This window comes from Nuphar pumila, chromosome 12 (genome assembly GCF_984573655.1).
Source record: "Nuphar pumila chromosome 12, dmNupPumi1.hap1.1, whole genome shotgun sequence".
NCBI lineage: Eukaryota > Viridiplantae > Streptophyta > Magnoliopsida > Nymphaeales > Nymphaeaceae > Nuphar > Nuphar pumila.
In genome coordinates, this window is record NC_143260.1 from 5654466 (window position 1) to 5675623 (window position 21158).

The 21158-nt window shown below is 38.4% G+C and overlaps 1 protein-coding gene across 1 annotated transcript; it reads left to right on the forward strand.

The window, feature by feature from the left end:
* The first annotated feature begins 1783 nt into the window (after window positions 1–1783).
* On the forward strand, window positions 1784–20463 carry LOC149819772 (putative LRR receptor-like serine/threonine-protein kinase At1g07650). The gene is made up of 24 exons (XM_089983215.1): window positions 1784–2105; window positions 6514–6682; window positions 6779–6850; window positions 7971–8039; window positions 9692–9763; window positions 11006–11077; window positions 11964–12035; window positions 12127–12198; window positions 12493–12564; window positions 12818–12889; window positions 12975–13046; window positions 13404–13475; window positions 13596–13661; window positions 14301–14360; window positions 14460–14498; window positions 14595–14644; window positions 14767–15137; window positions 15215–15410; window positions 15771–15923; window positions 16380–16498; window positions 17407–17617; window positions 17775–18012; window positions 18425–18575; window positions 19759–20463. Exons 1-24 carry the CDS (start codon window positions 1967–1969, stop codon window positions 20104–20106), a joined length of 3027 nt encoding a protein of 1008 aa, XP_089839341.1. The 5' UTR covers window positions 1784–1966; the 3' UTR covers window positions 20107–20463.
* Window positions 20464–21158: the final 695 nt, after the last annotated feature.

Genomic DNA, 21158 nt, shown 5'->3' on the forward strand with positions numbered 1-21158 from the left:
GGAAACATTTCGTCGCTACGCCGTCGCTAATTAACGACGACATAGTTCCCTCTCTAAATCCATCGTTAAAATGGTGTTCTTGTAATAAAAAGTAGCGACAAAAAATGCAGTCGCTAATCCGTCGCTAAGTAGCGACAGATTAGCGATAAAATGTGTTTCCTCGCTAATTCGTCGCTAATTAGCGACAGATTCTATCTCTAGCTAATCTATCGCTAATTAGCGACGGAAAAAATCTGTCGCTAATTTCCGTCGCTAATTAACAATTTTCTTGTAGTGTAATTTCACATGTAGCTCAACATGTCATAAAGTCCATACGATTCACTTATGGAACCATAATATGCATTCAAACAAAAAGTAGTTCACTCTCAAGATTAATGCAAAAATTTACCTAACATTATAAAATTTGTTATAAAGCGTACAAAATAATTTGGGCTTTGAGATTTTAACTGACGTTGCATATATTTCATGCATGTAAAATTCTTAGACCTTAACTCGTTATAAAACATGAATTTAAATTTCTAAAACCTAGATTGTTTCTTAGATTGTGAAGTAGTCCTCCCGAGATATTGAGAATGCGAAAGATATCGTAGATCCATCTTCCAACACACGTGATTGCTTAGCAATAATGGCCTCCTCAAGGGTTGATCGGTCCTTCTTCTCTTTCTCTCTCTCCCAACGTTGATCTCTCTATTTCTTTTTCTCGAAAACATGAGTGAAGAAAGAGAAGGAGACTCAACCCCGTTAAATAGGGGAGGTGAGTTTCCTACTTCAAACCTAATCCCTAGGTGCCCCCCTTGGAGTTTCTAAAAAAAACAATTTTCTGATTTTGGCTTAGCTCTTGTCCTCTTAAAATTATCTTTATTGGGTCCATGATCCAACATGAAGTACGATTAGGATTCAATGTATAATGCTAACTCCTTTATTAAATCCTGTTCAAGTCCAACTCAATGGTACCTTAGTTATGCGTCAGTTGGGGTTGCCGGCCGCGAGAAGCCATTTGGTTTTGGGCTTTCTAACCGAGACCCCGGCCCGCTTCTAATTAAGGTGCAAAACCCAATTATTTGTAAATTTTTAGGTGGGAAAAAAGTACGTAAATAGTTTGTACAATACTCATTAGTTTCTTACCTTCATTAGTAGCCAATATATATATATATATATATATATATATATATATATATATATATATATATATATATATATATAATTTATTTATTTATATTGAAAGAAAGAGTAAATACTTGCTACATTTGTTCCAAAACCACAAGTGAAGAACTTTTTTTTTTTGCATATTTGAGCCTCAAAATGGATGTGATCTTGATGTTTGATTTATCAGAAAAAGGCACTTGAATCATGTTTTTCCAGTGTATCTGATTTTTCAGTGTTAGAAAAACAACGACCTATAAAGTACCAATTTTTTAAAATAATTTTACAATAAAAAATAATATATAAAAATCGATTTCTATCAAGCCATATTTGTCTAACACGGCCTTTTTCACCTATGAATTTCAACTAAGGGGTTTGGAACCCACAAAGGATAGACAATATTTTTCCTAATTAATGTATTCAACCCATTTGTGGCTGGACCTGGACATGGACCCGATTAACTTAGATCTAATCGGACCTTGGATCCATTAAAAACCAGACTCTCTTAAACTGGACAGTCTAGTGTCTTTCATGTGGACCCCAACGTCTACATCACCATAACTATGGTTACCTGCTGCTTGATTCCTCTGACTGAAAGTTTTATAAAAAGACCAAACACTTCAATCCTTAATTTCCATTATTTAATCTTATTCTCTCCGTTCTTCATAACAATCCCGAATCCGATCCTTCTCTACGCTCTTCGCCCACACCGAGTTCGCCCTTCTCCCTCCCAATCTCCAAAACAAAACAAAAAAAGGAAGGAATAAAGTTAATTTTTTCCTTGTCTCCGTTGCTCCATTCGCATGAAGAAGGCCGGCAATCGATGAAGGAAATGGAGGGAATTGGCGATCGATCTTTCTCCAGGTTCTTCTTTGCTTCCTTCCTCCTCCTCCTCTTACTTCTCGCGGCGAATTCGCCGGAAAATTTCTTGTCCGAGGCCGCGAAACTTCCGGACGAAGAAGGTAAGCGTTTAGCTCCCGTTCTCTTACTGTTTTTTCTTATTTTTCTTCTAATTTTGAGGAGAAGCTATCGTCTAGATCCGTATATCTTCTTCTTCTTTTCTCTATTTTCCTCTTTTTAACGAATTATCTCAACGACATATTATTCTCAACTTCGTTAGAATCTCAGGCAAGCCTTCGATCTTCTTAATCTGGTTTAGTGAACAGGATTAACTGAGATTAGAGTTCAGGTCTTCCTGGAAATCTTTTTGAGAAGCTTGTTGGTCTAGTTTTCGGGCGCAGATCAGGTGATGCTGAACATGAGCGTTTTTGCTCATGCGGACATCGTGGCCGTCTGTTTGCATTTTGGATGAATGCCACGTGGTTTTGTTGACTTTTGAACTTTTTAAAATGCAAATCGGACGGCCATGATGTCAGCATGAGAAAAAACGCTCATGTTCAGCATGACATGATCCGCTTCCCTAGTTTTCTATTTTGTTGTCATTCTAGATGTCGGTAGGGCGCATACCGAGGGATGTTTTTGTCATTTCCGGAATAATCTTCGGAAGCATATTTTTGCCATTCTGGAAAAAATGTGTCCGGGGGCCAATCGCCAGCAGTTGTTCACTGTTTGAGATATATTCGTCATTCCGAAATTTTTTAAAGCGGCCGACGGCTAAGAAGGTAGGTTTAGCCAGTCAAGTTAGTCAACTGGATAGGGATGGCAGTGGACCTGAGAGAGCGAGGATTCATCCAAACCTGCCACGTTTGGAACGGGAACGGACGACATGAAACGGGAAATGAGTTGGGGATGGAGGTAAAAATTAAAACTCGTATTGGGATATAGGCTGGGTGACCTTACTCTTTCCCCGCCCCTCTCCCATTCTCGTTATTAAAATTGTTAATATACTTTTAATATATATATATATATATATATTATTTTTTAATTAGAGATGGCAATGGATCGCCGAAAATGAGGATCCATCCAAACCCGTATCATTTGGAGTGGAGATGAAGGACAAGAAACGGTGAATGAACCAGCGATTGAGGTCTAAAGTTTCTTTCGCCATGAAAATGAACCACTGATGGAGGGCAAAATTTTGAGACATGGCGGGGTGGAGAGCTTGTCTCCCACTCTGATTCACTGCCGTTCCTACAACTGAAGTAAAAGAGGGTAGGAATCCGGCGGCTTACTGTAGGGCTTTGACCATAGAAAATGATATATGAGGTACACTTAGAACCAGTTGTTGCATTAAAATGTGATATTTGAAAATCTCATGCAATTGAAAGAATGGATCTCGTTTGTACAGCTAACCAAACATGTGCAATGAAAAATAAGTCACATATGACCCAATCACATGAGATGCGAGCCAACAAGAGCTATATGCACACTTGGCTAGCTAGGTCGGCTTAAGTGTTCAAGTTGAAAGACGTCAAGAGCTCAAAGCTCAAAACTTGTAATGCATATTTCTTCTCACAAGACCGAAAGCCAAGGGGAAATTATCTCGGGAGAAGGAGAGAGCCTATGGAGTTTTACACTGCGAGCTGATCAAAACAGTCCACAATCAACGTCCAAACTAAAGCGGTGGTTTTTCCTTTGAAAAATAAAAGGAAAAAAAAAAACAGATCAGAGATGGTCTTAACCAAAAGCCTTAAGCCTCAACCAACTGTTCTAATGAATGAGTCTACACGACCTGCATTGAGCGTTTTTGTTCATGCTCGATCAAGAGCTTTCATGAGCTGCTTGTGCCTTGGGGCCCACTTTTATTTTATAGTAATTTACAAGAAGCTGCCTAACTTATCTGATATTTATGGAAAACAGCTTAACATTTCACTTATTATATTTAGCCGCAACTTTTATAAGTTTGTGTTTCAAAAACACTCACTTCGGTCCAAAAAACGTACAGACGGCCTTTGTTTAGTCAAATAAACTGGCTTAAAGTCTTCTTATTTTTGGTTTGTTTCAAACAAAATATCTAATAGATTATACATATATTGCTCAGAATGTAGTCAAATGTACACTATCTAATAAAATTCGCCAATTTTTTTAATACTTTGTCAAAGTTTTTTATGGACCAAGTAGTTTATTCAGTACAAAACAATTTTGAATCATGTGAAGGTGATGTGCATTCAAGAATTTATAAAATCAATAATCTGTCGTGCACCAAAAATTCACAATTAACATGATAGGTTTTTACATTGAAACAGCTCGATCCAAAGTGTGTTGCAAACTTTTGTTTCCTTTTTTTTTTTTGTTAATTGACAAGCTGGGGTTAGGCATATTCCCACCAGTATAATGTTGAACATTAGATAATTAAAGCTTGCACCTATAATTTGTTATTTAAATGTTACCCTAGGGTTGGCGTGTTGTATGAGCATCTAAGCTGGTGAACGTGTCTCCCTCTGGCCCAAAAAAGATCAGTTTGAACCGTCCATCTTTGTTGATATGATTAATGATTTGCTTAGTCAGATACTCGTTCATCAAGCCAACTTTGAGTCTTGGTGAGTGTCTCTCTACTATGGCATATGCCCTTGGGTTGGCTACGCAGGATCGAATTTGTAGAAGTAAAATCTATGACCTTGAGTATTTGGACCGAGTGAATCATGGGAGAGCTCCCTTCAAAGTTGTGGATGGGCTCACTCTTTAGCCTGACTTGGTACCAATTCTTGAGTAGGGCTGGTAAACGAGCTGTCAAACGAACTGAACAGGGCATATTCGGGCTCAGCTTGTTTACCAGTTGACCAAGCTCGTGACTCCGCTTGTGCCTGAACGAGACGAGACGAATTACGTGAGCTTGTTCGTGTAAAATAATCCATGTCAATTATTACATAGAATATATATAATGTTATATATTACACTTAAAATTATATATTTTTTCTATATTACACATAATAATTCATAATTTATATATATTTTTTCATGCATCTTTCTGTTTATATCTATATTCTATATGTTACTTTTCTGTTTATATTACACTGAAAATATATATTACACATAAAATATATACATATTTTATCTATACGAACTCACCCGAACCGAACACCCTGTGTTGGGGCTCCACTCGCTTAAGCTGAACAACCTACTCGTGGCTCGGCTCATCAGTTATGAGAACAAGTTTGTGACGAGATGAACCAAGCCGAGTCAGGATCAGGCTGATCAGCTACTCAGTTCGTTTACCAGCCCTATTCCTGAGTCCTCGACTAAAAAAAGATCAAGGTACATTGCGAAAAAAAAAATCCAACTTATGAGCTGTTTACAGAAATTATCTAACTTTGTAGTTGTTATAATCAACTGTCCGCTTTCCTCAAACGTTTTCACATGCCTGGTCAAGGCATAAGCCTTTTTTTTCTTTGTTTGGGGGATGGTGTGGGGTTTTGTTAATAAAAACTACTGATCTTATCAGTTTGTTAAAGAATAAATATTTAAATCTTCTTGGTCATTTTGTGTCACTAAACAATGATCAAATGAGAGATTTTAGGATATCTTTAAACTGAAGATTTAAAAAAAAACGTTAAATAAATAACCAAAAGGTTGAGTCTTTTTGTAAAACAGATGATAATTCAGGAAGTCTTTTTGTAATTTTCTCAACTATCAGACACGGATGTGCCATGTTGCACCTAGATATAGATCGCATGGATCTAGTCATCTCCAGATCCATTTCTATCCTATTCATACTGTTGCATCTATTATACAACGATGCCAAATATAAGTTGATGGTTTATATGGCTCAATGTAGTTAGACGTGGACTTTATATGTTTCCACGCAACTTCACCTGATCCTTATCAGTCTTAAATTAAATGGATTTGGAAATGTATCAACTTCAAACCGTGTCCACAACTGACCCATATCCATCCCTCTTCATTTCTTTTCTCACCTATTGTGACACACCAATTCATAGGACTCGGGAGTCCATTTACTAGATGCACTAGTTTTAAATAGGGAAATTTTCACTTAGGGGCCAACCTTTTGCCCTTTATTCTAAATATTAGCCTCACGTCTCTGAAATTGCAAATATGGTCCAAACTTTTCCTGAAAACAGTCAAATGGGGAGCCCAGGTCAATATCTATCATATTAGAAAATGTGATTCTTTTTTTTTATTGTGTTGTCGCTTGAAAATGTACTCATTCATCCTCATAAAAAAAAGTAAAGAGTTTGAACTCTTAATGATAACGGCCACTATTGTAATTTGGCTTGTGATTTAATCTGTAGTTAAGGGACGATAATAAGTGCATGCACGCCCTTATTTGATAGTTTTCAGGAAAATAGAGGCTTATATTTGGAATTTTAAAAACTTATGACCAATATTTAAAATAAAGGCCAAAAGGTTGGCCTTCAATGGAATTTTAGTGTGCAGTTTGGTTTATGAACCGTAGGTCTTGTGGGTAACGCATTTCTAGTGACCAGTATCATTACTTCATTCTTTGAATAGTTAATGCTCTCAAAGCGATTGCAAGCAAGTTGGTGAAGAAGGGTTGGAACTCTAGCGTGGACCCCTGCTCAGGGGTTGGAGGGTGGGTCACACCCGACTCGGACCCATCTAACAAAGTTACCTGCGATTGCACTTATGAGAACGGGACAGTTTGCCACTTAGTAACCATGTAAGTGTATTTGAATTTCTTTATTTTCTTTCTAAGTTATACTTCTTAATCCCTGCATGGTGTTAATTACCTGTTCTATGTTCTTGTATTGTTCAGCATTCTAAAGGGCCAAAATCTGAAGGGGGTGCTCCCTGAGGAGCTGAGCAACCTGACCAAACTAACAACATTGTAAGTAATTCCAGGGCTTTGATGTTCTTTGTTGGTTCCACCACCACGATTGCAGCTTATTACTATTTAACATGCACTTGTAGATCTGAATCTGGATAGGTGTGGGCTCCGTAAGGGCTTGGGTGTCAGTGACCCCACCCGGGGTTCACCTTGCAGGGAGGGGGGGCGGGCCCATCAAGTGATCGGATCCTCGGCGAGGGTTCCTCATCATAAAAAAAATACAAAATGTATTACTCTCTATGTCACAAACACACATGGATTTTTTGAAACATAGGACATGAGGACATGGAATTTTTTAATTTTTAATCAATAAAAAACTATTTTTTGGTATTTTAATATTAAAAAGTACATTTTTATTGAAATAAAACTAAAAAGTTACATAATATTAAAATATTCACTGTACGTGTTGATGTCCATGTCTGAGCGTGTCCCTGTGACATAGATTACGTTCATGGGACAAATATGACAACAATCCGTCGGTCTCAGTAAAATCCAAATTAAATATGCATACCAAATCCAATTATAGATCCCATTTTTTCAGACAATATTCCAGGAAAATATATTAGGCCAAATCAGAACCCAAGTCAAATATGCGCATGCCATTCATATCCATATCTAGATCCAATCAATTCGTTGGCGAAGATCGTATTAATTTGTTCAATCTTCATCTATAGGGAATTAAAGTAGGTCGAGGTCAGACTAGATCCGACCCACTGACTATTCTTGAAGGGATGATCTAAGAGATTTGGCGGTAGGTGCGTTGCTACTTGGTACACCTTTGTGCACACTTTGCTGTAGATGAGTTGTATGTCAATATTAGATACTGGCATGAACACTTCAAATATTTAAGAAGCTCATCATTGGAAAGGACTCATACAACATTTCTAATAGAAACTCGTTTCTAATATATTTTTAGTCAGTGTTAAAATAATTTTTATTTCATTGAGGCTTTCAAATATTATCAATTAAAACCCACATCATGTGTAAGTTTTTTTATCCATATCCATATATAGATCCAATGCACATGGTTGTGCAATAACCAAAATACATGAATTTGTGATCATTCATGTTCTCTTCGTGCATGGTTCTGATAACAACAGTGGTTTGCTTCGTCTAACAGTGATGTGTCACGTAACTACATCAATGGTACCATTCCAACTAGTTGGGGCGCCCTGCCATTGGTTAAACTGTAAGTTCTAGTTATCATTTTTTGCCTCACGTATCATTTCTTTTTTATTTGACAGTGTTTCCGTTTTGATCATTCATCCATTAAACGTATACCTATGCGTCAGTTTGAAGTTCACAAGTGATATAACTGCAACTTCACCTACATTTGAAGTAATTGTTAGTTGTTGCCACACAGCTGAGGCTGGTAAACGAGCCGAATGAGTCGATCTTGGGCTGCTCAAGGTCGGCTTCGTTTATGCTCAAAAACTGCTTAGGCACGGATGAGCCAATCTCAAGCTGGTCGTTTGAAAAATTAAAAAAACAAAAACAAAAACAAAAAAGAAGTTTATATATGTTCCAAGTATGGAGACCTTAACTGTCCGAACCAGTTTATCTAACGTTATTTTTTGGTATAAATGCTAAATGTGTAATATGCATACTGCTTGATGTGCCTGTGTGAGTCAAGCCATGTCAAAAACTCATTGCTCATTATCAGCTCGCTTTTACTTCAAACAGCTGCTTGTGCCTTAGCTCTCCAAGCCCATTTGATGAGCCCAGATGAGTTTCACATGAGCCAAACCGAGCCAAGCCATGAACTGCTTGATTCATTTACCAGCCCAACTGATGCAAGAGCTAGAGTGAGACACTACCGGATCCGTAGGGCCCATTCGGATCCATTTTTATTATTTGTGCTTTGAACCTCACCGAGGACATGGCATTGGATAGAAATGATCGGAGGAGAAGGATTCATGTGGAAGACTCCGAATGATTTTCTTTTTTGGGTCGACCCCAATTGTTTTGGGATGAAGGCGTAGTTGTAGTTAGGGGTGGCAATCGGGTCGGGTTGGCGGGTTGGCGTGTCAGCATACCTCAACCCGAACCCGACCCGTTTATTAAACGGGTCGGCTGTGGCAAACACGAACCCGACCCGTTTAATAAACGGGTAACCCGACACGACCCGCCAACCCATTTAATAAATGGGTTGCGTTGGGTAAACGGGTTTTCAGGTTCGCAGGTCAGGTTGGCGGGTCGGGTTGGCGGGTTGACGGATCGGGTTGGCAGGTAGGCAGGTTGGCGGGTCGGGTTGACGGGTTGACGGGTCGGGCGGACGGGTTGGCGGGTTGACCCACCCGCCTAACCCGTTTATTAAACGGGTCAGCCGGGTTGGCGGGTTGGCATACCCCCAACCCGAACCCGACCTGTTTAATATACAGGTTACGCGGGTCGACCCGTTTATTAAACGGGTTGGCTTAAGCCCAACCCGAACCCGCCTAAGAGGCGGGTTGGCGGGTCCTGTCAGAAATTGCCACCCCTAGTTGTAGTTGTTGTTGTGTTTTTTTATAATTATTTAGTTGGATATATTAGTTTTTGGATAATGTTTTAGATATTTGTTGGCATCGGATTTGTTAAATGAATTATTGATGAATTTTAGTTATTTTTGTATTTTGTCCATTAATTTTCTGTTTCTGTAAATAATTATTTTGGAGCTAGGGTATCAATCTGAGGAGTTTAGGAGCGATCCTCCTGTTCACTGCATCACCAACATACAGTTGATCATCAAGCTGCCTTCTCTATCCATTAGATAAATAGTCGTTGGGGATCAAGCACCATGTTGTCGTATTATTACTGTTTTGGCTACTTGCATTGCTAAACTCACATATGCATCTATTTTAGGTCGCTTATGGGGAATCGCATATCCGGACCGATCCCGAAGGAGCTTGGAAATATCTCCACCCTTCAATCGCTGTAAGTATCAAGTTTTGGTTTATTGGTTGCTGCCTAAGGACATCATTAGAATTGCTTGCGAGGTATCTTTGGAAAAAATAGAAATTGCTTGCAAGGAGAAGGTTTTACTCATTGTCATGATTGATGAAAGGTTTAAAATGGCAATTTAGTGATCGTGAATTTCTTGTAAGAATGTTGAAAATCTTTCTGTTTCACTCTTTTTTATTATGAACGACACAATAATTTGAAACTAAACAGCTGACAAATTCAAGTTTTTTAACGAAATCCTCATAAATATTGCAATATTTGACGCTACGGTTAGATCCTCCCATTGGGTCCAGCCATTCACATACTAGGAAGTAGGAACGCATGAATAGGAAAACGAGTGACTGACATGGACTTAACTTCCTAATTCGGTAAGCTTCTAATTAAGATGAGATTCTAAATTTAAACAAGTTTCCAGATTCTAATAAGCTCTTTAATTGAATATGAATCAAATATGGGTTAAATATCCAAAAACAATCTAAAAAACCAGTAGAAAGTCCAAGCATCATAATAGATCCTAATGAATCCTATAGATTACGGACCCGACTAGTGTCCCGTTCAGATTTGCATCAAAACCAGAACTTTTACATTTTCTTTTTTATTCAAAAAATGCTTTCTAAGAAGCTTGATGACTCTCTGGGGTTGAGGGGTAAGCCCTCTGAGTTTTACCCTAACAGAGCAGTGACCGTAAGTACGGCAGGCTGAGCCTGCGCGTGGAGCAGTTTCTACAAGTAAAAAAAATGCATTCTAATGATCGCCACCACTGGACTCATATTGATGATGAGGAACCATCGCCGAAAACTGGGGTCACACACCTCCTCCCGCCCGTTTCTACGGGATAAACCTTTAGGTGGGTTACCGATACCTAAGCCCTTACGGATCCCACCATTTAAACACACCCACTTACCGGGTGGAGGTCGAACCTAAGAAAGGGGTCAATAGCTTCTCCCCAGGCACCAGTAATAGAGTTTCTAAATATTGTCAATTTTATTCAAAAAAACGCATTCTAATGATTGCCGCTACTTGATTCATATTAAACAAAAAATGATGTAATAGTGCTTCCAAAGACTGTCAACAACACTTACCTGAAACCAAGAATCAAGGATATTCTTTCCTTTCTTTTCTTCTTTTTTCACTTGACATTGATTTTCATTGAATGCACATTCTTTATACCAACACATGACCCTGGTTTATTATGTTTATCTATGTTAAATACAGGGTACTTGAAGCAAACAAACTTGAGGGAACGCTTCCTCCAGAGCTGGGCAATCTAGCCAACATAAACAGACTGTACGTCATGTTATTCCTTGCTATCTAAATTCTTTTATCTTTTGTCATACATGGGAGTTTCCAACATGGGCCTTGTCAAGAACCGCCCATCATGCAGATACGAGGTGGATTCCCGTTTTCATCCTAATTCATCTTGGTGATAACCGATGGATTAAAGAATAAAAAATATTTTCCTTTTTTTTAAGACTGCAACAATGAAACACAGTTACCCCAAGGGGGGGTTGCGTAGTGGGGTGGGCCTTGGCTGTTAGATGGGCAGTCAAGGTTCGATTGTCATGGACGGTCTCGCCTCTCTGCGCAAGCCAATGCATTGCATAGGCCCCGGGGGCAGGGGTCCTAGTCTCGGACTTTTACGCAGTCGGAACGACGACCGTAGGTATGGCAGGCTGAGCCAGCAACCAGGTCTTAGTGCTGGTGCAGTTTCTTCGGGTTATAAATTTTAAAAAAAGAAAGAATGAAACATAGTCCCAAATCTCATTCAGGATAATATTGGTGAGAGAAATTCTAGCGATATTTTCAATTAATATGGGTTTTCTAAAGAAAATCTCTCAAAAATATTGGTATAAAAGAATATAAAGCATATATAAGCAATAAACATATAAACAATAAAAGTGCAAAAAAAAGGGTTTTAATGGGATATTTAGAAAATAGGTAGTTTCTTGTAAATGTTGTATTTTTAACAGAAAAGTAAGTCAACTGAAAATATCACATTAAATTCGTGATATCTTCAAGACATTTGAGACATTTGTGACTATGGAATGAAACCATTGACTAGATTTGAGGACAAGAGTATTGAAAAAAAAAGGATAGCTTCAGTCAGACTTGCACTTGCTAAATCTTGTTTTCTAGCCAGGTTTGGTTTGCCAATTCACGGTTACTGATGCAGGTTTCTGAATTCAAATAAGTTCACAGGAGAGTTGCCCTCGACCTTAGCTAAATTGAAAACAATGACAGACTTGTAAGTTTACAGGAGATTTACGAAAGCTTGTTTTATCGGTTATCTGCAATTCTGCAGACTGAATGCTACTAATTGTTCTTTGTACATGTAGCTGGATCAGTGGGAGCAACTTCACTGGGCAGATACCTGCTTTCATTTCGAACTGGACTCAGCTTCAGCTCTTGTAAGTACACAATTTTCTAAATCAATGTGGATTGATTGAATTGAGACTTGGACACAACAAACAGTGAATTTGGTGTGTCCCACCCAATGGTTTTTAGGCTTGGACCATGTTGATTGCTGGTTCATGCCAAGTTGGCCTTCTGAGCCTTGATGCTGTGCTGCTTCATTTCTTGGAGTTATTTTATTTTTCCTTTTTTTCCCTGTTTTCCTCCCCTCTTTGTGGAGACTAAAAATGCATTATTGCATCTCCGTAACAAATATAATAATCGGACTTGCCTTGTTGAACTTAAATCAGGATGATAATTGGCACGGGTATGGAAGGGCCCATACCTTCTACCATATCTGCATTGGAGAATTTGACACATCTGTAAGTGCAATTTCCCTTGTATATTCTACTATTTGCACCATAACTGGATCATTCTGACCGAGCTGTTTCATGAAAACACGTTGTGTGGATTCATGTAGACGGTAAAGGATTGAAGCAGTCGACTGCAATCATTCTTGAGTAGACTGGACTATGGGTGTTACCAGTCTGGTCTAGTTGCCAATCTAGACATCCAAATGTTTCATCTTTAGCCAAGAAATGCATGCTAATCTGTCCATTCTTATGCAATTTCCAGGAGAATTACCGACCTAAGTGGACCTGGCTCTAGTTTTCCCCCTCTGCAAAACATGAAGAATTTGGTAGAATTGTGAGTCTGCTGAACGCTTCTGCCTGTTGCATGACCAATCTAGTTTATAACTCTCACCATCATGTAAATGGATGTGATGCTGCAGGATACTGAGAAACTGCTCAATTTCAGGTGAAATTCCATCATATATCTGGAGCATGAGAAATCTAAAAATTCTGTGAGTTGCTTGTGATTTGTTGGATAAATCCAATTGCTAATCATGTCTTCTGCTTTTCTAGTAAACTTGATATCTAATCTTCAGCTTCTTTGATAGGATGAGCAAATAAATTATGTGCGAATTACCCACAATAAGAAACAGAATTTTTCATGGTGGCTTACTTGAACTTCCTAATGATAATGTAACAAGTATAGCATCAGATAAGAATCATAGATAAAATGGTAAAAATGGTCACCTGTTTTTGTCTATCATTCGATTGATGTTGACTATGTGACGAACACATGTGAAGCATGACCTTGCTGCATTCTAGTTAAAGCATACAGTTTTTAATTGTCACATTCATTCTGCAATTTGCAGGGACCTTTCGTTCAACAACTTAACAGGACAAGTCCCTGCATCTTTGTCTAGTGTTGCATCCCTACAAGGAATGTATGTTGATTCACTCATGTTGTACATGGCAAGAGTTAGTTTCATGCCTTTCTTTTAATTTTGGCACTATCATTATTTATCTCATTGTATTATGGCGATAATATACTGTTTCTGATGCAGGTTTCTTCGCAACAACAAGCTGACTGGACCAATACCTGACTGGATTTCTCGTAGCAGTAGCAACTTGTACTGATCCTTAATTCCTCTTAATTAACTTTCCCTTATTAATAACTTTTAGGCTGAGTTTTCATGAGCCACATCTTAAAACATGCACTTTGAGTAAATTGTGTTGCAATATTCTCTCCACATTTCTTTACTGTTCAATCTCATTACGTCTTTCGTATTGCTCGAACTCTTTTCTTCAAAAGTATTCACACTATGCTTCAGTGTTCTGGGATTTTAAGCTACTTATTGGAACTCGTGATGTAATTTATTTTGCTTTTGTCATAAAATGCAAGATGGTTTAGGTGAGGTCTTCATTGTTTCACAAAGTAGTTCATAATGTGCTGGAAACGCTATGAGTTGCACCAATAATAACCTCTCAGGTTGTAATAAAAAATTGCTAGGGAGAACCTTAGTACATTTTGACAGTGATTTTCTCAATTGCACTAGGAAGAGCAATTCAAGCAATTTGAACTATATCCAATTTCATTTGTATCTCATGCTCGGACTGCTTTCCTGCATCATTTGGAGACACATGCCAACTATTTCAACCAAAAAAAATTTGTTTTGAACCTCATGAACATACTATGAATTGAAGCCATACTTCTGTTGATAGTTTGGTTTATGGGAAAGCATGACTATGAAGAACTTAATGCTCTGTAGGGATTTATCAGAAAACACTTTCAGTGGAACAACTACACCATATTGTCCACAGGGAAATGTGTAAGAAAAATCTTTTTGGCGTGTTGAATTCCTCATCTTTATGCCTCTCCTGGTTTTGCTTATGCCATGTGACGATTATTCTGTTGCTTGTTGCTTCAGGAACCTAGTATCCAGCCTTTCTTCTACAGATGACAACTCGTAAGTTATCTACTTCCCATCTTCTAATGCAGACTATTCAGATGCTAATGATGAGGTCAACTAAGCAACTCGCCACATTTTTTTTTTTGCAAATAGAGTCGCGACATGCTTTAGAGAGGATTTCCCATGCTCTGGTTCAGCAAAATGTAAGTACTGTAACTGGTCAGTCTAAACAAAATGTTAGAAGCTTTAGACTAATGACTAAATTGATGATGACATTCTTTGTGCATGTTAGCAACTTAACTCACTGCTGATGTGTTACTATCAGACTCTTCCTTGTTCATAAACTGTGGAGGTGATGACTATACTATCAATGGATCTAAATACGAAGCAGACAGAGAACGGAGGGGGGGATCTATGTACTACCCTGGTCCAGGAGGAAATTGGGCTGTTACCAGTACTGGGTCCTTCATGGATGTTCCTAGTGACACTTACATAGTAACCAACACAAGTACGCTATTAATGAGTGATCCAACACTGTACATGACGGCACGTATCTCACCGATCACCTCGACATATTACGGCCTATGCCTACAGGAAGGAAACTACAGCGTCCAACTGCACTTTGCTGAAATAATGTTCACTGATGACCAAACTTTTAGTAGTCTTGGAGAGCGAGTATTTGATGTATACATCCAGGTGAATGATCAGTCTGTAATATCAAGAACTACTATCTCATGGTGAGTATTGGTGTTTTCTGATGTCGTTCCATGCAGCATCAACGGGTATTGGAGAATTTCAACATTGAAAAAGAAGCTGGTGGCCCAGGTAAGAAAGTCATTAGGAGTTTCAATGCAAGTGTGGCAAAAAGCACTTTAGAAATCAGTTTTTATTGGGCGGGGAAAGGGACAGTCTCCCTTCCAACCAGAGGTGTTTACGGGCCTCTCATTTCAGCTATTTCAGTGACACCTAGTAAGTTGTTTTATCATAAGCTGTTCCTGCATTTTAGTGTTGACAAGCGTACGTGCTATCTAGGATAATGTTTACTAGTAACACAATGAGAAAGATGCAAAAATACCATTCTATTTCCTACACCATAATCCTCATACTATATTTTGGGTAACCGGAACCCTGGTCCATCAGAAACAAGTTCCATGAAACTCATAGTTAGTAGAACTGAATTCAATGTTTCTAGTGTGTGTATCCTCTAGCAATGCAGCACTAAAATAGTTCCATTGCATTGTCCATAAAGTTATAAAACCATCTCAGTGGTCCGAACCACCAGCATATGTATATGCTCCTCTGATGTTTGATCTTGTTTCCATCTTGCAGATTTTGTACCCAGCAACTTCTATGAATCTGAACACAAGACACCAACTTTGATCATCATTGCGGTAGTCGTTGCTGCTTGTCTTATCATCTTCTTAATTTTAGTAATCCTTAGGATGAAGGGCTTTCTTGGAGGTGCAGAAGCTCGGGATAAAGGTACAAAAAGCATAGACTCCAATGGTTATACATCTCTGAGATAAGATCTTCCAAGAACAATCAATAAATGACAGGGAATAGACTCCAATGGTTATACATCACTGAGATAAGATCTTCCAAGAGTAATCAATAAATACTATTCTGGGAATAACACGAAGCAACAGCAACTTTTGGTTTGATTCCAGTTATGAAGCTTGCTATTTAGTCAAAACAGGATCTATGTTTTGAAAATTTAACTGTGCTGATGATCAAACCAACCTTGAGGCAAGTTAACAGTGATTTGGAAGATTTTACCAGCTCTTTATGAATGAAGTAGCTATTTCATTGTTGCTTAGGAGCCTCTGACTCAATCGACTAGAATGATAGAATCATTTGTCATACTAAACAAGCTGGCTCAAGTCCGTACTAGAGGTTCTATATGCTGCAAGTTTGTTGACTCTTTCTTTTACATGGTAGAACTCGAAGGCCTAGAGCTGCAAACTGGGTATTTCAGCCTTAAACAAATAAAAGCGGCCACAAAGAACTTTAATTCCACAAACAAAATTGGTGAAGGTGGTTTCGGACCTGTTTACAAGGTATATTTCTAAAGCGTCCAATATCAATTTGAGTTTTGAATAGTTTGGATGATAGGGCCCACCCTCATCTTGCCTATTCAAAAAAAAAAATCTTATGAAAATTAATGCAAAATGCTGTCTTATAAAAGCCCCAATGGGGGTTGGCGTAGTGGGGTGGGGCATTGACTGCTAGATGGGCAGTCAAGGTTCGATTCTCATGGGCATCGCCCCTTGCGCAAAACAATGCGTAGCATAGGCCCTGGGGCAGGGGTCCTAACGTCAGAGTTTTACACAGTCGGCACGACGACCATAGGTATGGCAGGCTGAGCCAGCTCAACCAGGTCTTCGTGCCCGGTGCGGTTTCTTCGGGTTATAAATTAAAAAAAAAACGGTCTTATAGAAAATAAAAGATGCATGTTGGTGCAGTAAAATATCATAGAATGGAATGAACTCAACTTGGTGAATCATGGAACATGATCCCCTGTAAAATGTAGCCCAGATTGGGTAATTCCATCTATGTGGTTGACTATTAATTGGCCCATATATGTTAACGAGCACCTTATATAATTAAAACATGGAAGTGCATGGGATTCAAGCATGGTAATATCATATATTATCTCTGCATGATAAACATGAGCATGGCAACTATGGGATAAGCGATAGACCCCCGCATTTGCCTCTTTTGTGTGCCATCCATCCAAGGCATAGACACTTTTCCTGTTAATGATATAGAGGATCCCCCATAGTAGTATGGTTTGAAGTTTGAACAGACAACATGTTATCATAATGAGCTCTATGGGCCTATTCTAGCTTGTTTGTCCTCCAAAAAGAAGTTTGATTTTGTTTTACTTATTGTCAAATTTGTGTATGGTGTGAGCAGTTCCCGTTTGTTTTCTTCCTTCTTATGTTGTATACTGCTTTGAAAGCAGGGAACTTTGCTAGATGGTACCACAATTGCAGTAAAACAGCTTTCTTCAAAATCAAAACAAGGGAATCGAGAGTTCTTGAATGAGATAGGCATGATATCAGCTGTGCAGCACCCAAATCTTGTGAAGCTATTTGGTTGTTGTGTAGAAGGCAAACAATTGATGCTAGTATATGAGTATATGGAAAATAATTCACTTGCATGTGCTCTCTTTGGTAAGATTTTCATACCCTACACGACGGTAATTCATAAATCTGGACATAACACTCTACCGTTCATACAGGATCTATGTTCATCTTAAAGGTGGATTTTTTCTGGTGTGTGTGTGGTTCACTAAACCAAGGCTAACACATAATCATTTGGTGATTATAGGCCCAACTGAGCACCGGTTGAAACTGGATTGGCCAACAAGATGCATGATCTGCATAGGAATTGCAAAAGGTCTAGCCTATCTTCATGAAGAGTCTAGACTGAAGATTGTTCACAGAGACATCAAAGCTACAAATGTTCTTCTTGATGAGGACCTTAATGCTAAAATATCGGACTTTGGTTTAGCAAAGCTTGATGAAGGGGATAATACACATATCAGCACTCGAATAGCTGGAACCATGTGAGTCAATATTTTAAGCTCTCTCTCTCTCTCTCTCTCTCTCTCTCTCTCTCTCTCTCTCTCGCCTTTGTGCATGCAATGCAAGTGTAGCTTGACATGTTTTTATGCATTTTTCTGTCTTTGGTGCTTTTCGAATATCTAATAGTGACTTGGTTGATTTACTGTTTCCTGGTTTATCTATGCTTTTGATGTTGAAAACATGAAGCTAAGAATACTAATAATTGTTTATTATACTGTAATGGGCTTGTTTGTTTGCAAGGCCATTTTATTTTCCTAGTATGACTCTTCTCTTTTGGAGTGAAAATAATGATCAAATGATACTGCAATTATGTATCATTTGAGAGAGAGAGAGAGAGAGAAGTGGTTTTGGTCTTTCCAATTGACAATCTGAAGTTAAAATGATCAATGACAGAGGATATATGGCTCCTGAATATGCTACACGGGGATACTTAACAGATAAAGCAGATGTTTACAGCTTTGGAGTTGTGGCCTTAGAGATTGTGAGTGGTAAAAGCAATTCACATTCCATGCCAAAAGAGGATTTTGTGTTCCTTTTGGACTGGGTATGTTCTTCTAACTCATTTCGTAGTTATGAAGATATTCTTGAAAATTTTGATAACAAGTAATATAAATATCTTTACTTCTGTTTGCCACCATCTTGGAAACGATTTCTTGTGCCCCAGAGCATGATTCATTGCTTCATTCTTTGCTTCAGTAGCCTTTGGACATAGCTGCATCTTGCAGCACTAAGCCATATGGTCATATTAGACTCATCTGAGCATATACATAACTAATGTTTTCCTTGTTTGTATATTTATTTTAAATTATGAAATGGGGATTGCATGGTGGAAACAACATTTAGTTGAATGGAATATTTTAGGACACATTTAGTTTCACTGAGATCCCCACCATAAATTTGCGTCCTGGACGATTCAGCCAAGATATTGGTTCTTTTGCTCTTCAATCTCTCACATTTAGGCTCATACCTGCATATCCTTGCTTTGGCTAGGAGGACCACCTCATCCTCTAATGCTGCACCTGACTTGCATTCCCACAAGGAAACATCATCAACAATGCCCAGTACCTTCAACCAGAAGAAGATGGCATGACTCCTCTATTTATTTCCTTTACTCAGATGAGGTTCCATGTCCTTAGTGTCTTTAAACCATGTAAGTCAAAGTCAAATTGCATTCTTGATAGTTCATTGTGCATTAATAGTCAAACCAAGTTGTCATAGAAGACCTAGAAAGGCATTAGCTTGCTTAGACTCTCCTCCATAGTTATCACGGTATCAGTAGTTGCCATGTTGGTTAACTATGAAGAACAGAATTTGTTATTCCGGATAGGCTTAAGGAGCTGTCATAATTGTGGATATATTCTGGATGGCATTACAATATTGAAAGCCCAAGTTGAATAACTTTTTATTTGTGAAACCAGTCAAGCTATGATTTCTTCTATGGAAGTTTCCAAAATACCGTCTACCAGGACAAGCAACTTCTCAAGTTATTATATAGGTTAACGAGATTGATAATTTATTTCTACCTGAAAGCTATTAATTTATGTCATGTCCTGATTTTACATTTTCTTCTTAAACCCCAACTTGAAAAGATTATCTTCAAATATTCCAATGAAAGTGTTGCATTTTTGTCTGTGTTTTCAACTGATGACTGCATAAGTTTGCCACAATTTGAATCTGTAGACATGACTAAGAAATGTGGCACTAACTGCTGTGGTATACTTCTCCAGGCTAATGTTCTACAAGAGAAGGGGTGTCTCATGAAACTGGTAGACCCGAGCTTAGGGTCATACTTCTCAGAGGAAGAGGCATTGAGAATGCTTAAAATTTCTCTTCTTTGCACCATCCCATCTCCCACGCTTAGGCCTACAATGTCTTCAATCGTGGATATGCTCGAAGGGCGGACAGAAGTTCCCCAAGCTCCAACTACGGGTAGCACATTGAGCAGAGCTTTCATCAGTGCTCAAAGTTCCTATCACATCTCCCAACACAGCATAACTCACAGTGAGCCATCCTATGGACCATGGGTAAACTCGTCAGATTCAATTCCTATTAGAGAGGAAGAGAATATTTATTAACAAGGACAATCTTTGAGCAAAGCTTATAAGAAGTACTGTAGTCATCCACAAGCTTAGCAACATGAGGATAATTAGGCCGACCATTCAGCTCAATATACAGTAGCCAGAAGTTCATTCCGAGTAATTAGGGATACGCCTTCGATCATCTTATTGGTGATTCTTTCAAGCTGTTTGTTTTTGTACCTCGATACTAGGTTAGCAAGTTATTATTGCATATGATCAAAAAATGAATATGTAAAATCATCTCATTCTTTGAAGGCCAACGCTGTATCTCTGACATGAGTGGGTCTCAGATCATGAAGTATGACTGAACTTGTCAACATATATATACACAATATATGGCTTTTTCTTCTCTTCATTTTTATTTGTTTGGGAAAAGTTGAAGTGTTCTTTGGTGTTATTCTGACTTAAGACCCCTCATCTGAACAGTGTGACAATTACTAACTCAGCTATCAAATTTTGAGCAGCTTGTTTTTTTTTTGGTAAGGCTACTGAATAATGGCGTAAATTCTTTATTGTTTGCAAATTTGTTACCACCTTTGAACTAGCGGCTGTCACCAATCAAGTATGCATTTAGCAAAACCACCAGCATGGTAGCCAATTAGTCATTGCTAGAAATAAAAGAAATAGAGGGCCCACGCATCCAAAAATCATGATGGTTACAGAGCTCTCTTTCAAAAATGAGGTATGTTAATACTAGAATTCAGACTCTCTTCCTGTTGTATGCTAAAAATGTATCCACTACTTCACATAAAGCTGAGAAGATGAGCAGCCATGTAAAAGATCACTGAAGAACATATGAATTTCAAAAAAATGTATACAATCCAAATCAGCATAACCGAAATATACAGTGTGCTTGCTTTGTCCTGTGAAAGGTGCAAAGTTCATGAAAGTGTGTTGATCACATCTTCGACCAACTTTTTGCTTCATGCCTGATGCTGGTTCTTGGAGTCTATGAATGTTCATGATTTCATGTGTGTGGCTTGTTTGTAGAACTTTGCAGATGAAAAGGGGAAGTCGGATTCTCAACTTTGTAAAAACATGCAGAAGTC